The 17,391-nt window shown below is 39.9% G+C and overlaps 1 protein-coding gene across 2 annotated transcripts in view; it reads left to right on the forward strand.

The window, feature by feature from the left end:
* Positions 1 to 17,391, forward strand: part of ths (thisbe) — a 100,888-nt gene that overhangs the window by 67,810 nt on the left and 15,687 nt on the right. For both annotated transcript variants that reach the window (XM_066742522.1, XM_066742520.1), the window contains exon 2: positions 16,799 to 16,844. In XM_066742522.1, the coding sequence (XP_066598619.1) occupies positions 16,799 to 16,844 (46 nt within the window). The remainder of the gene's footprint in view (positions 1 to 16,798; positions 16,845 to 17,391) is intronic.

Raw genomic sequence — 17,391 nt, forward strand, 5'->3', positions numbered from 1 at the left:
GAATACCTACTCGGTAGCTTCACATATCTGTCAACTATATTAAAAGATAATTGCTCGCATGATTAATATAATAGATCAAATCATAAACAATAACATTATAAGCAAGAAGTTGCATAATGTAAATTCTTTGTTAATCTAATCTGTCATTTGTAACATACATCATAGTCGGTAAATATCAATTGTATAAGTATAACTCTGTATACATTGTATATCGTGCTTTCAATGCAATATTTGTCGTTGTCTTGCAATCTTCAAGTTTTTCATGGAATTTTTGCGTGGAGAGCTGCTCGACCGTCCGCGCGGTGAGTCGAAGAAACCGATCGAAATAATATACGATGGGGAAGCGCATTCCACAAATATATAGGTACTAGCAGCAAAGTACAAGTGCTCTGCAAACAAGGTAAATGTATTTATAGAGGGAACGCGGAACGTTTACTTGCTTTATTTTTACTTTTCTACCAATCGTGTACGAGTCTCGCCCCAACTTCGTCACTGACCATTTACGCCACTGTCGCTCGCGTCGACCGATCGAATCGCAAATTCTCACTTGAGAATCGTAAGCTTAACCGTGTTCTCTACTGTATTTCATACACGATTCTCTTATTTTTTCCTGCCCTAAAATAATCTCGCGCGATATGCCACGTTTATCTTGGAAACGATTGCTGGAACACTTTTTTCTGTTTTTTGAAATAATAAATCCTTGATCAATATAAGAACAAGCGAATGATACTGCGGTCAGTATAAACAGCCTAATACCAAACCAAAGTACATCAGAAATAAGCCATTAGTTTATTAGACACGTTGAACAAATCAGCACCATAATTAATTTGTACGATTCTGTTAATTTTGATTGGTTCACTGTTTACGATGCGTCGATGGCGTTTTATGATCGTATATGCTAATAGGAAACTATTTACCATAATATAAAGATGATAATTCATGAAAATACCCAGTGGTCTTTTGAGATAAATGCGATGGACGATGATAATAAGGGGGATAAAGAGTGAACAGGTTCTTGTATTTTTTCCATCGGGAGTAAGTATAGAAAAAGAAGTGACAGGTTTTCGCATAATGAAATTTTACATTTCTTCGGAAGATGAACGCCGCGCGTCGACACAGGAATGTCTTTGCTTATGACGCCGTTGTGGTACCGTGGAACATCGGAGATATTTCACTCGATGACAGGTTACTCTGGTCCGCGCGCCAGGATACCACGAAGAGCCAGTCGTTACGTTACCACCCACGCGATATGCTACCGCGTAGAAAGTTTTCAAAAGAGTCCAGTAGAGCTTCGGGGCGAGTTTCGCGGCTCGCCATGAGAAATGGAGGAAGGGAGATTGACTCGAGCCTCATCGTCGGGCTACGTTCCAGGTGAAAGGATGAGGAAACGCGAGACAGCGGAGCTAACTCTGAAGATTCCAAAACAAGCTGGGCGGAGATGAGAAGCGCGCGGACCTCTAAACACATAACCTAGGACGTTTCAATCTCATCGTCAAACAGACAACTTTCCTCCGCCCTCTGCTTATTATGCCTTGACCAAACGATTACTGACTCTTTTCTTATTCCCCCTATATACCTATATATACAATATATAATACCTGGCCGCGATACGCGTACTCTCGTAGTCGCGAAACCTTCTTTTCTTATATACATCTCCTAACTATTCCTCGAGTTGAAAGAGTTTAGACAAAAATGAAAATTTAGATGAAAGACAAATATTATACGACAGACCGATCAATCCTCTAGCTGTCATCGACCGATGATCGTCGCAGCAGAAGGTTCGTGCGTTTCGCAAGAGGGTAGGTCGAAAAGCGCGTAGTAAATTATATTGCGCTTGGACATGTGGCTTTTAACCTTGGTAATTGATTGCCATGCCTAGAAATCCGGAGACTGAAAAATATTAACCGTGTGTGGGTAAGGCAGCGAGGTATAAATTATAATTGAATTAGCTTGAGCTCTTAATTAACCGGCCCGAGAAACAAGCCTTGGCTTCAATGGGTATATAGCACGTACCATTTTACGTTTTACTTTCCTGACCCTGAGTTTTTCTTTTCCTCCCCCCCCCCCCCCCCCAGGACTGGCTCCCATTATTCTCGCGCTCTTTCGAAAATTTCTTTTCTACTCTTTTTCACGCGTTATCTGCGCCTATCTCTGTTGTGTTAACCTTTCGTGCTGTAATTTACAACAGGGGCGTCGCTATTGCATGTCTGACACACGTTCTTCTTCGCTCTCTCTGCATTCTCCTTTTTACCCGAGCTCCCCCCTCCCCTTTCGTCCCTTTATTAACCGAAATTTGCCGGCGTAAATACGACATTTGCTCCACCACCGTCGATAATCACCAAACTTTCATTCACATTCATGATTGCCTTCCATGCATTCGTTGTATCAATCATGCTCGTTTATTTTCCCCCTCAGTCACATTCTAATGGTATATTAATATTAATGGTGGTAGCTGGGAAATATATCGATATTTCGTTATATTTATAATCGTTATATATAGATGCCAGGGAAACGAAATGGTTTGTAAGCCCAACGACTCGTAGAATCAGTTTCGATGGAACTGTATACTATTAAAAGTTTTACTGGCTAAACAAATGACCTATCAGTACTATATAGTTCGATATTCTGAGAGAGCATGGATATAAATTTTAGTGTTTGTATATATTGTTATTTGTTATATATGTGACGATCAAACGAAGCAGAAGCGTACAGTTGTTAAGACGCGCAATTAATGCGATATCGATCGCAGCGACGAACGTTTACCAGAACGGTGGCAATCTCTCTTTAAGCTCATCTTAAAGGCCAGCCGTATATATAACTCTGCTTTTTACCCGAACGTTGCCTTTCTATCCCCCCTCTCTTTCTCATTCACCCCACCTAGGACCCTCGCAAAACAAACAGCTCGTTCCTCCACAATTTATAACATTTTTTTAGACATTTCTTTATCTACGTTTCAATTTTTATTATTCTCTTACCGGTTTTCAAATGTCCTTCCTCTTATCATACTTTACCTCGTCCTTTATGGAATCTTGTTTGCCCAACTTCATTTGCAATCTCTATTTTTCCATCTTCTTTTACTCTTTCATTTTCTCCATTATGTCATTTTTTACAATTTCGTGTTTCGGCTGTTTCACCTTGCTTATACATTTGTAATTTCCCCACTTTCCCTACGTTCACATGCATCTTGCGATATTTTTCTCTTATCTTGTTTTCCCTGCATTTCCCTTTTGTACCGCAACATGGCCCTTTCTGACTCTTACTTAGCCAGAAGTACTTTCCGGGCTCGTAAAACAGACGTTTATTATCGCGCGTCTCTCGCGATAAGAGCCCTAACTTGACAAGAACGCTCCACCCTTTCTTATAAGAATACAAGGCGTCTTCACTCGCGTGCAAACCACTTTTCGCAACCTTCAACGCTTATCCTTCGTTGTTGTATTTCATTCCGTCCTGACTAAATGTCTTCTTATTAGCCACTGTTTTCTTAGCATTAATCGCGATAATTAAATTTCTATATAATATTAAATCTCATTCAATGCTTCCGTACCATTTAGTTGCATGCCGAGCAAGAAAATCCATAGATCACTTTCATTTCAGTGAGTTACATTAATGGTTTTTGGAAAGCATGCAAAGTCTGTCTTTCTTTAAAAAACAGCTGAACTAATCTCTGAAAAATTGAGGTTGTTAATTTTCATAGACGCGTTGTAATTAATTCGGAGTTTTATCAGAATCTCGTACACTGAAAAAAGTCTGGTTTTAAGCTCGTACATCTTGTTCCCGACTGCTGCTTATCGTGAAGGAAAAAAAAGGAGAAAAAGTAAAGAGAAACTGGTGGTTAGAGTATCTAAGAGGCAGCAGACAGTAGCCAATGCAAATTGGAAGCCCGAAAACATTCGCTATGTATAATTCATCGACGTCGTCTATACTTACAGTACATGAAATAGCATGCTCGTGCTTTTATAAATGTAACAGAAAGTTTCCTGCAAAAATTTGCATGTTCTAATACTTGTAAAAACTATATACTCTACATGCACTAAATAATGTTAAATTAAACCACTCTCGAAAAGTGTATTTGCAGTATTTTCTCCGTAATTGATAATATTGGCTGAATAAAAGAATATGAAAAATGTACATGCGGTAATTAAAATCAAGTTCCATTTCATTGTATCTCGTATTTATTTTGAAAGGCTGTTTTTGAAAATAAATAAGAATATCTCACGTTACGTCAGAATGATTTAACAGCAGAAAGTATCAATGACTCATACGAAATTCGGTGAATTGATTTCTTGGCTACTTAGAGATACAATATTGCCAGTGGTAATAGCACCAGCATGATACATGTACATGCGTGTTACGTGTCGTTACTTTGCAACGACAAAGTGACGCTCGCTATGTCCGAGACACGTGTCAGAATGACTGAATGCATGCGAATATCGATCTACCTTTAATGGTCATCGGTACAAATTGCTTACAAACCGTTTCACTTAATATTATTCACATCTTAAACGCTCGCTTATACTTACAATTAGTAACCATGCGAAAGCAATTAAGAGCCACTGCTAATATGTCCATCCTTAATTATTTCACATGTAAAACTTTGCAATTTATCTAAATACCTGAACTCTCCTTTAATCAAATACGTTGAACCATACACTCTTTATCATATATTCTCATATGCATACGTTTATATCACTGTCTGATTTTACATCGACATTCCACTATATAGTTACGATTAAAGTAAAAACCTATATAATATAGTTTATCGAATTGACAAAATATGATCTATATCAATCCCTGTTAAAAGCAATTAAAGATTTGCAGTGTTTATAAGTAATTAGTTTAATTCGTTAAATTACTGGGTTCATTGACCGTTGCTGGAGACATTGCGTGAATATAGTTAGGAGGAAGGGTTGAGATGGAGTGAGCTTTCGAGAAAGAATCGGGACGTTTAATGGTTGAAGTTTCTCCTCTTTGCGAGCAAGAAGCTATAATATGGGAGAGTGCGTGACATAGTGGCTTTGAAAGCCGAAGCAAATGCAGGGGTTGCGAGGATTCACGGGGTTAGCGGGGATTCGTGTATGAGCACCGAACCACCACTAAATTCCGGGTGCCGATCGTTGAACCTGAACAAACGGACCAATCGACGATACGGAGATATGTCTCGTAAAGCTGTAAAGACAAAAGTATCTCGATCCAGCGGCTTCCGATATACGCTTATAGCAGATATTCCCAGCGGCCAGCACAGCACGATATCTCTTGCAGCGTGGGCGTTCGCACACACTGGCCTCTGAACGTCTATCAAGCGCTGAAAGATACTCCCGCGGGTCATCTCTTACGTGACAAGCTAGCAACATAAAAATACGCTTTCCTTTCTCGATAGGATCGTCAAAACTCTTCCTTTACAAAAAGCCTGCGTATATATATATATATATATACGCTTTAAAGACGTGTTAGATGAAAGATATGGAACGTGCACCGAGTAAATTGCATTTGAATATTCAATATGATAATTATTTTACTTATGGCAGATTTCAGCTGTTAGCAGGAATGAACGGATGAGCTTGCTTGTCTGGCTAGACTCCTCGTTATCCGGTGAAAGAAGCGAGTGTAACTTTTTGTGCAGCAGCCCCTATAGGATTCCATTGTCAAGTTAAACATATAATAATTCGCCGCGCTTTCTGACGCAATGAAAATGGAAGCCACGAGAGACTCGGAAGAGTTTCAAAATATTGAAACTATTTTCAAAGCACTTATTAGGTGCTAATTTGAGTTATTTTTGAGCGAGAGTCTTTCCGTGTGTCCTTCCGAGAAACGTTCGTAAAATCATTCGTGTAGGGACTTCCCTAAAAAAGACGGAGATTTTTTAGCACGTGTTCCGCAATTAGCGGATGTCTATTTTCCCTCGAACGGGATTCATTTAGCGTCACCGAAGGCAAGGATGAATCAAGAGCCGATCAAAGCCGCGAATGTTTTAGCACGTCGTCAAAATAGCGAGTGCAAACAGAAATTGGAATTGCAGAGTGGAGAGTTGCGCGCGTGGAAGCGTGGAAGAGGGAGTTGGAGGAAACCAAGAGGAAGAACGATTGGAGGTGTATGGTGAAGAATAGAAATGTAGAAGATAGTTTTACCTTAGAGAATAAAGAAGAGGCAAAAAGGGAAATAAAATAAGCAAAGAAAGTAGAACACTGGGGGAGAAGCAAAACTTGGAAAAGAGTGAATTGGCTGGTATATAATAAAGATGAAGAAGAAGAGGAGGGGGAGGAGGATAAGGACAACGATGACAACGACGATACTCGTTAGTGGGAGGAGCAATCCCCTTTCGTTTTGCTAAGGAGTAACGGTGGTTGCACGATTCTCTTGGCTAAGAGAAAGATGAAACGTGTGGCCTCTCTTTTGCCGCGCCCATGACTCTTTCTCTCTCCTTCTTTCTTTCTTCAGCTTTTCATTCTCCTCCTCCTCCTTATTCTTTTTCTTCTTTTAAAGCTAGTAACGCTAATTAAGAAATAAGTTGGACCACCGGCAGCGACCGATCGATTTCCAATGTATATGTATATACATAACCAGATCGAAAGTCACATTTCAATGTAGATTGTTAAAATCTCAAATCTAGAGAAGTAGATTTCGTGCAGGCCGACTGTTCTAACGACTCTCTTTCATTCGGCCAATGGGCTTGCTTCATTAATAATAATTGATGGTGAACATGGCTTTGGCATCGAAACGACCTTAATTCCATGCACAAAATTCCTTTCAATTTGATTCTTAGACCTCTTCCTCGTACATTTAAATCACAAACAAGCCTCGTTCGGTTCTTCATTGCAATTAATCTGTGTATTTTTTTATTCCTTAACTCTCTCCCGACGAGTTTGAGCTTTGAATCAAATTAACCAGATTGAATAATCGTTTAAGGACAAATAGTGTACATGGTAAATAAATTATAAGGATATATATTTTTACATCGGACGGCCACCTGTGAGTTTAAGTTTGATCATCCTTGGAATGTATCGAGGATAATTAGCGCACGACCGATTGGACACCGCGCTATACCTGGCCTCTACTATATATTACCTGCCGATTGGATATCACTCAACCATGACGAGTCCCACCCGCGAGTCAAGAAATTACGCGCTGCCTCTTACTGGTTTCGCTCCGGACCAGAAACTCTTTGCCCCTTCTACACCGCCACCTTTTTCTTCCCACGATTAATACGCGCATACACACACAACACACTATAAATCCCTCATGCCACAGGATATATCGGTGCAAATTACTAGCCAATTACATCTAAAATGATTCACGCATACAAAACAATCGAACAAGCGTATGACGTTCGCTCTACAGAGAAAAGAAATTTTTGCATACTTGGAAAGTATTTCTATCGGTATAGTGAGAGTCATCAGGTATATTAATAACTCACACGATTAAAAGGCACGAATATAGAGAGTACACGTACGGGCGAGAGCGCGGCTAATGGTGCTCGTGCGATTACGCATATTGATGATCGGACCGTCCGCAACGATTGATATCATCGCTAATTGTGCTTAACCATATACGCTCGCGTTATCGTAGAAAGCCTGCTTGTCGCCGTTTGTCTTTTGCTACTCGATTCGTAGCAACATTCAGCGACTCTGCTCGCTGATAGCTTTGTCCCATATCATGCCGACGAGACGTTGCTATACTATCTAACAACATTTTAATTACCCCTGTAAAAGATCGCCGAGCGTTTCGTGTGTGGATCCCTCAAAATCTTTCTCATTTTTTTCTTCCTATCAAAGATTTTTCAAGTTCTTTTTCGTATATATATATATTTATATATGTATGTATAGGTAAGACAAAGCACTCTAACTCTCTATTGTTTCACGTAAATTCTCCTATCGGGGTAAATTTTACTCCGGTATCAAAGATAGCTTAAGCTTCATCAATACGGACGACTGATAACGAGTTGGTATCGCAACCCTTTTCTGGGGTAAACAAACAATCATATGGATCATCGGAGGAGAGTAGTAGCTGACTATCTCATTGTCGCTATTGCAAGACCAACCATTGACGTAGCTCTTGTATTTTGGATCGATTGCCGATTCCACGAAATTCCACACGCGATTACACAAATTCCTCGTTGACTTTGCCAGTCTTATCTTTATACGTACTACACCCGCGCTGCCCTTATCAGCCAGTTGTCAGACCCTCATTTATACTCGAGAATGTTAAGAGAGTAGCAAGTGTAGAGCTACACGTGACTTTACATGCAAATATGGATGCATTCCTCGAGACAACCGAATTGTTTCGTGATTTTCAGGATTCGCGTGCTAAAGTATTTTACATCGAATGTAACACGATCGTTTATTATCTATCTCTGATGCTGTTAGAAAATGATTTGGTAATTATATTGATATTATTATAATTTGATTGATTTTTTTTTCCTCGCGTTATTCGTTATTTAAGGCTTTGATTAGCCAGACGGAATCGGTAGAATATAATCTGACGGGTCGTCATCCGGTCGATCGATCGTGAAACTACACTCGCTCTTCTTTCTCGTCTGGCTCGAGTTGCAGTTAGAAGAGTGCCCTAAAAGTGTCTCGCTCTTGTGCGGATTCGTCGGTAACTCTTACTTTAGTTACGTGTGACTAACTCTGCCCTGACTCATCGACTCCTGCGTCATTTTTTACCAAGCAACGCGACAAAAACTCTATACGCAACAATATTTTCAGCACCTCTATCGACTCTATTATCCATATACCACTAAAAATTAATAAAAACTACTTTGCTAATTGATAAAGAACATTTTCCGTATACCACGAATTTCTGAAGGATTGCCCAAGTTTTATGATTCCCGAGTGAAATTTGTCGAATATTTTTACTATCAGGGATCTTTGGTTTCATGCGAGCCTGATATATCATTAACGCGGCGCCTTCGCGCTCGCGACACCTTTACTATATGTAACCAAATAATGGTAACCCCGGCCTCGGCTCGGTATAACGGTAAAAAAATGGAAAGTCAGCAAGCAGCGAGCTGGAGTATCTCGAATGGCCGTAGCGAGTTCGAAGAAAAAGAAGCGGACAAATAAGTGTTGGTGGGTGGGCGAGATGGTTATTTAAATTCTCATAGGATCCATTAGAGATTACCGTGGAACAACATCAAATGTCTACGAGAAAGAAATGAATCAAGAGGTTCAAAATAAAATTCTCTTTCACTCCTTTCAAGAATGTTGTTCCCAAAAACAACATAGCGAATATACAGTCTAACATAATTATATACTCTGTTTATCACATAATTTGTTTTATTTTTTCTTTAATATCCAGGGGATGAATGAACCGTCGATCTTGCTTCAGTAGCGTTTAGGGTTCGGCTTTAATACGTATTGTAAGACTCTTCATGCGTATATGTATAGTATTTGTGCAATACATCGTGTCGATTAGGGCCATTCGATTAACCCCGCGATCGTTCTCAACGTCACAGCGATGTTCGCTCGACCATCACGTTTACACCACTACTGATTTACTCCGTGGACGATCGTACAGCGTTCTCTGCCCTTTCTTCAAGATCGTAAATGAATCATTCTCCCCGCAACGAGCTAACAACTTTAAATGGCGCGCGTTGCATGAATTGCTCTACTTTTTCAACGAATCGTGATTATGTATACCGGCTGTGACTAACTCATCGGACCGTATTAGCTTTGTGGTTTGCATATAGTAATAGGATACCATACCGCAATTTATGGCTCCACTTTTTCTAATCAGCGAACACTCCGCTAAAACACCGAAGGAGACCTTTAATTTTCATCCTCATAGAAATTCTTGCACAGTGCGATCATACAGAATATTTCGTATACGTTCGATAACCTCTGGTTGGGAGAAAATAAGGGACCTCAGAGTCGGTGTCTTTTTCATGGAGATGGAAATTCTCAACGAGCACAGCCACGGTTATCTGCGAGAAAATGAATTCCTAAAACTCAATTAAGCGTGTTCCGTTTAAAGCGGTGTTCTTGTTGGATGAGATGACGACGAGAGAAGAGAGAAGAGAGAGAGAGAGAGGATCCGGGAGGGGAGGGGGGAGATGAGACAAATAATGAATGAGCCCGCAGGACTCGCTCGGTTCGTGCTCGATTTCGATCGAAAACCCGTAGTGGCCATTCACCCACCCGGTCCCGATATTCTCCCTAAGAGCTATCCAACCCTTTTAACAGAGTCTAAGAGTATAAGTAAAACGCTAGGAATGCAGGGATCGGTCGATAGTGCTTGATCGTTGGCCCGGAAGATCCGTCTCAACGTGATTAATCGTTACTGCTTTTCATCCACGAGCAATGGTATAGTAGCGACTAAACTAACAGTTTCGAGTCCAAATACACGCATCTACGAGTATAAACACTATATTAGGAGATCGTACGAAATTCGTGATACACGGATCATTCGAGTGGTGAGTGCACAAATAGATATATAGGTAGTGTTTTAAGCCCGGATATAAATGTATACATATATATATATATATATGAAAATTGGGTTGACAGTCCTTGAAAATTGACGACGATGAAATGTACCGAGGACGATCCATGTCTGCAACGCAGCGGGCAGCCCTCCGTGGTGCCGCACGCCACTTCATGGACGTTTTTCACACCGGGGGATAACGGGAAGCGTGTCAGAATGAATGTGACGCCAGCAAACGTCGCGGCTTTCCAGCAAAAACTCCGTCTCCTTCGTGTATTCCTCTTTTCGCGTGGCCCTTCTCCCCACTTCACCTTCTTTTCTTTCATATTCCCCCTCCACTCCACTCCGTCGTTTCTCTTCCCACTCTCTTGCCTTTCTCTTTCTCTTTTACTCGCCGTGCACCTACTCCTTCTCAAAGCTTCGGATGATTTCGACTTTGGAACACTTGATGCTCGACAGTCATCCATAGAACGTTTAGGCGAGACTCGTATAATCAGTGACGCGTTAGTTGCTTGGTCTCTTGGCTCTTCGTTAACTGTGAATGTGCACAGGCATCACCCCAGAGCTATCGAACACTTCACTTCAGCGATAGTCTTCTACTTTAACACCACGAAAAATCATAGGGACTCGATCAAAATGATTTCGAAAGGTTCAAAAGAGTCGTGTGGAGCATTAGTTTTTGCCAGTCTGTCCCTCCAATCCAATTTGCGTCAGAGGCAAATCGGTCGAAAGAGCCGTGTAAAAAATCTGCTAGAATCTATATATATCATACTGTGTGATTATATATATTAGGAATCGTACGCGATAAAAGCGTGAAATGATATTTAATTATTATTGACATTATTAGGGGATTTTTTGTTCGCCGTAATATAATAGATTGCAATTGGTAGCTTCAGTCAGAAGCCTTTCACCGGTCGTAATGATAAATATTGAGTCTAGCGTGTAATGCCTAGGCCCTCCAATGCTCCTCCCTTAACATTCTCCCCGTATATGCATACGCAACGTTGGCGTCTATCTGCCACTTCACGTGGCAGCAGACTGGAGACACGAGAGTACTCATCGTCGCTGCAAAAAAAATTCAGTCCAATCAACGAGATAATTTGCATACCGCTCTGCAGTCGGTTAGTTTGATATAGCGTAGTTCAATACTCTCACGTATACGTATGCGTGGACGTGCCTGCTCATAATTTATTTACCGATCCGAAGGATGAAGGAGTTAAAGCTAGTTACAATGGTTAAAATGTGCTTCAACGTATTTGATGCATGCACTTTGCACAATATACTAACCGTTAATAAAATAGTGTCATTTAATTAATTTATTTGTGGAAATATTATTAATTATTATTGATTTATTTTTTATTCTCCCGTAAATACAAGGAGAATGTCTGGAATATATTATTGCAATATATGTACTTCCAATTATTGGTCGAATTCAATTCTACATAGCTTATAGTAGAGAGATGGAATTGTTGATGAAGGAGGAGCACGGGGTAGATCGTGGCTCGCATGATCTACAGTCCCTTTAAGCCGATTGAGATTAGGGTTTTACGACTACGATGACAAGCTGTCGCGATAAAGTTTCACTCCGTTGACGTACGATCACCTTTGTACTTTGGGACCGTGTATGCCGACAAAGCTTATAAACAGGACTCTAAGATCTTGCTATGAGAATTAGTGAGAGATCTCGTCGTCCTTTCTGCCAATTAATTAAATGTACATTTCAATTATCGAAATACACCCTATTATATCTATGCATAATTGTACCGAAGAGGAAATGAAGGATCAATAACCTCTCTTACGATAGAATAAGACGTCAGCACGCATAGTTCACAAAGTTGATGGATGCTAGACATTTCGTCACTGTCCGCAAGATGTATCAAAGATTTGTTATTTTTATCAAGGATTTTAGGTTGATCGATGCCACAAGAAGTCGGAATTTGTTAGCCACAATAATTTTGACATGGACGATTTAGCTCGGTCAGCCAAAGTCTATTGACGTCAGTGATTTGTCGCAATTCGTTATAGCTATTTAGGAAAGATTTTTGGGTCTTACATTGTTCGTGTAACACCAGGTGACTTCCTTGTGCCCTGGTACCGCAGTGGAAGCCGCTTGTATTGATGGGCTCGTGCCCCTGTATTATCATAAAAGCAGTAAATTTCTTGGTTTTCATGAATAAAGACGTGTCCTTTTGCTCCGCAGCTTTACGGCTGCCGAGATTGTCGGTTCGGCACTTTTTTCTAGCCCGTCGGGTAATAAAATTGTCTATATATTGTAAACAGGTATATTCTTCCAAGATAAACATTCTAGGTGCTACTCGCAAACATAAATTAAATCTCTATGACAAGTGGTGACAGACGATCGATACACAGCGATCTCTTTCGAGTACGTTATAGCGCCGCTTTATTAGGTAGTATAACGTGGATTAGCCTCACTATCCTGTCAATTAACGCCATAACCCAACACTTGATGCCACACGCAGAACTTCCCTGAATCACCGAAACAAACACACTTATCCCCACAAACTGACATTTAATTCAATCATCTTCCTCTCTTCTTCATCAGCTTACATATGGTGAAATCATATTTCTAATCCAAAAGATACACGCATCGTCATATTCGCGAGAGGCGTGAATCATATCGTTGCTCTAAAAATGTTTATTTCGCCCATGTAGCTAAAGCATCGTTTGTTATTGAAGCAATCAACATATAAAAAGTTAGCGATTCGTTAGATGATTCAGCTTATCTATCCGCTGCACAATGCACGTGTCTATTTATCTATTGTTTTTTATTTCTTCCGTAGGATTCATGGAAGGAGCGAGGGGTGATGGATTCGATTGAAAATGAGAATTGCGGAGGAATGGTTTGAAATGCTGGAGCGATCCGCAACTGTGATTCGCGAAACGATGACGGGCTCCGGCTCGCGTTGGCGGCGTCGGGGCGGCAGTCGGTGTCCAGCTGAGAGGCATCGGGCGGTAGCCGCGTTTTTCATCGTTTTGTCCCAGGCCCTATTCAAGTGTTGGCAGTTTTTCACGCAAGCTGCCGACAATATCCTCCCCACTAAATCCCTTTTAGATGAGTCTCCACGTGGCTGAGGATGTCATCCCAGTGCATTCGGTTGGCCGATCTCGCGCCGGTAACCACGTTTAATTTTACCTCCCTTCGTCGTTCGCCCAAGTTTATTATATTCGACCACGTTCGCTCATTTCGAAAAAGAGCCACGCAAATACCAAAAGTCACCTTAAATATTTGTCGAAAGTTCAACGAGTTTATCGAGCGACTTGTCAAATTTCTTTGCACGAACGCCCCTGGCTGATTCTTCAAGTTCAAACTGTGGTCTTGGCGCTACGACGTTATTTATGGTGGGATTTTTGGCACGCGTGATTCAAGTCGATTGACTCAGCCTCCTTGGTGCGTGTACGAAAATTCAGTTGCGTCATCGTCTCTTATACGAGTTCATCATAGCATATCTTAATCCACGTTATCCAGAATTGATCGAACTCGATACGCTTTGATGAGAAGAAAAATTAATCGACAAAAAGACCTGTAGGAGTGGCAGTCGTGAGTCAATTTCTCCTTTGGCTGTCTACCTCTCTCTCTCTCTCTCTCTTTCTTTTTATTTTTATCTCTTTCTCTGTCTCTCCAGCTCCATCTGCGGATAATTGTAAAAGTGATCCATTGCCAACTTTTGAATTGCTGCAATTACAGTCTGCAATTAGCGAATGAAAGATGAAAAAGGTGAGATGGTAGTAGGACTGCAGATATGATTGGACCGTTTATTCGGTAAGTTTCTCCATCCTTATCGAGCATATATCTTATACGATTTTGACATAATATATCTCGATGCAAAAGAGCTGGAAAGATGCATTTGTCTGTGGAATGGCTCGTGCGCACGTGCTTCCACTGAATCCTTAGTATGAGAACTCTTCTATGCAGTTATGTTTGCCGAGCACGACGTCACATACGACCTTCGTGCATCTCCTTGAGAAGCTCCAAAGATCCACCTGGTGTGGAGAAGTATCGTATACTAGAAATACTGGTAATACTAGATATTTTTCATCGAGTCTCCTTGAATGATTATATTCCCGGTGCCTTATTGTCTGATTGGTCTTAGTTATATATTTATGCTTGTCTATATTTTATTATTATATAATTTTTAATTACTTTTTATGGTGCAAATGTAAAAGTGCGGCAACACTCGAAATATAATATATTTTTCATTCGTTTTCTTTAGACGAATACACGTTGACGAATCTTATCTAATTATTGTGCACTTTAGTTAAGTGTTTTGTAGGAGCGATTGCGACACGCCGGATGAATTTATGTTCTGAGCAATTATCGGCGTATCGTATTAACCCATATCAGCTCAGCTCCCCCAGGTAGAAAGCACTTTAGTATAGAATTATCCAAGTATCCTGATACGATTAAATATATGAATTAACGACTTCTATCGTAACGCCTGTTAACGTGTCTATTAAACAAATTCGTTTCAAACTTGGTATATATTCAGTTATGAAATATTACAAATTGAAATTCAAGTGGAGCAATGGATAAGATGCTTTGTGCTTAGCATTTTTCAGAATTACATTAATTGTAACGCGTGATAATATGTTTATTCGAATTTTTTTCAGTTTATTGTAAGGGAATATCGAAATTGGAAATTTGTGCAAATTTATTTCTCCGGAGCCTGCTGGTCTGTAACATTATAAAGATGACTAATAAATTGGTAGCTAGAATCATCTCGCATCGTCGTCGATGCTCGCGTACCTTTCATTTCTAACACATTTCTAGCCTATCCTGCTTCTCATGCGCCTGAAATACAAGTTTCAAGATTTTCGTCGTTACGTAACTATTCAAGAAATTTAACTGTTAATATATAGCACTTCCCATGTAACACTCATATTATATTATTAATGTAAACACTTAGGAAAATTGATCAATACGCAAAAGGCAAAGTTTAATTCTTAAACTATTAATTCCAAAAGTATCACTGACTAACATTTAGTTTGAGGTCTCATCTATATATACTATTTTTAAGATTGTAGTGAAAAGTAAAAGATTTAATCTATAGGCTGCTGGATTTTATCGTAATGAGGAAATAATTTGATAATCAACTTTTTCAAATAATTTCCTATTTGATAAATATAGGCCTTGGATGGACTATGGTATTTTGTTCGATTTGCTTTATTTTAGGCTCCTTGGTTTTTTCCAAGAATAGTATTCTCATGCTGTATACTATAAACGAGTAGTCAAATCAGTTATCTGGTCGGTTAGAGGATGTAGGCAAATACATTTATTCCTATCGTTGCTCCTCAGTCGTTAATGAGGTGGCTCGCGAAGGTTGTCAGCGGGACGTCGTTGTGACTAATTTTGCAATTATGTAAAGCGGCCTCATCTCGCCAGAGCGAAAACCCGTACACCTTGGCGCGAGATACTCACCTGAAGATGCGGAAATTGAAAAGCCCAACGTTGTTTGGACCTCCAGTTTAACGTGCGAAATGATCGATCAACTTTTTTGATCAAAGTCACCGGCAGGGTTAGTTTAGTGTTTACTTTTAAACGAGAAATAAAAACAGTTTTGATTACAAAACCTTTAACAAAAAATAGTACGATATCATCGAAGAAATAAGACACTTGAAAAAAGAATATTAAGGAAGACACGCTGAAATTGCAGCTACATTAATATTGTATATTAGAATTCGACGCCGGGTCATTGACTGTGTGCTCGTTCTGCCAAGCTGCTTAATACGACTCGATGTACGTCCACTTGTCAGTAAAATAAAAAAAAATTTATACTTGATTCCATTTTTGAAACTCCAAAATTTTATTAAAACGTGAGAAAAGTTACGCTAAAGGTGATAGCTGTAGAAAGGAATTCGATCAAGTGCTAAAAAATTAATTATGATGGGTATATTGATATAGAAAAAATGGAATTAGTTGACTGGTGTGCGGAACACGAAGCAAGCGAATAGCCCAGTGCAATTCATTTAAATGAAATGTGCAATGACCACCTCGCTATGGTAGGCCTTGCTGATATTCACCTGTGCTCTGTAACATGAGACGCATTCGTATTGTGCAACCGGTTGTGGCAGTGGCAGCAACCTCCTCATGCACAGCTCGTCGTAGTACTAACAACTGCCTTATTACTTACAATTTGTTCTTTTTAGTATCACGGTATATTCTTGATTTCTTCTTCAATTTCACACCCCTTTGATTTCTTCATTTTATCTCAAAGATTTTTCACACACACGGAACATTATTATCATATAATTAATTACCGAAGTCCGCTCAATCATTCACGATTAAAGATTACCTAAATAATTATCTCATCCAAATTGATCGATTCAACAAACTGGACTAATCGAGATTTTCTCTCTGTTGCAGGTTACCACAGCTTGCCGTTTTAGCGAAGATTTTGTGCCTCCTGATGGTAAATATACTTCAGAACATCAGTTTAAATCAATTCTCTTCGATAACAGTTGATTAGTGCATCAAGATTTCAAGGGAGAAAATTTGGTGAACTTTTAAGCCCTTGAAATAAGAAATTAGGGTTTTGTAATGTAACGAGGCTAAATGCTGCAGTAGAGTATTGGATACAGTATACACGTGTTAGTAAATGCTGTAGTAAACTGACCTGGTCAGATGGGAGATAGGAAGGCAGCTCGTGCGCGAGAAGGTCTTGACCCGGTAGGATCGCGTGCTCGAAGCCATCCTCAGGACTTGGTAAATCGACGATTACACCGCGTAAACTTACCTGCTACAGATTAACGATCGGTGCTTCCATTTCCACGCGCTCGATTTATGCCATGGTCTCTCCATTTAAGCATCTTTAACCAACAACTTCTAGCGCTTCCACGTTTAAAATGTCATATTTGCTTCTGTCAATCTTTACCCTATGATATAGAAACTTCCTGCATATTTACCTTCTTACCGCTCTACGGTGCAGTAATGATTTTTCATCTAATCGTGCGATAAAT

Source organism: Prorops nasuta, unplaced genomic scaffold, assembly GCF_024137725.1.
Source record: "Prorops nasuta isolate Cenicafe-Biocafe unplaced genomic scaffold, Cenicafe_Pnas_1.2 PNAS00030, whole genome shotgun sequence".
Classification (NCBI taxonomy): domain Eukaryota; kingdom Metazoa; phylum Arthropoda; class Insecta; order Hymenoptera; family Bethylidae; genus Prorops; species Prorops nasuta.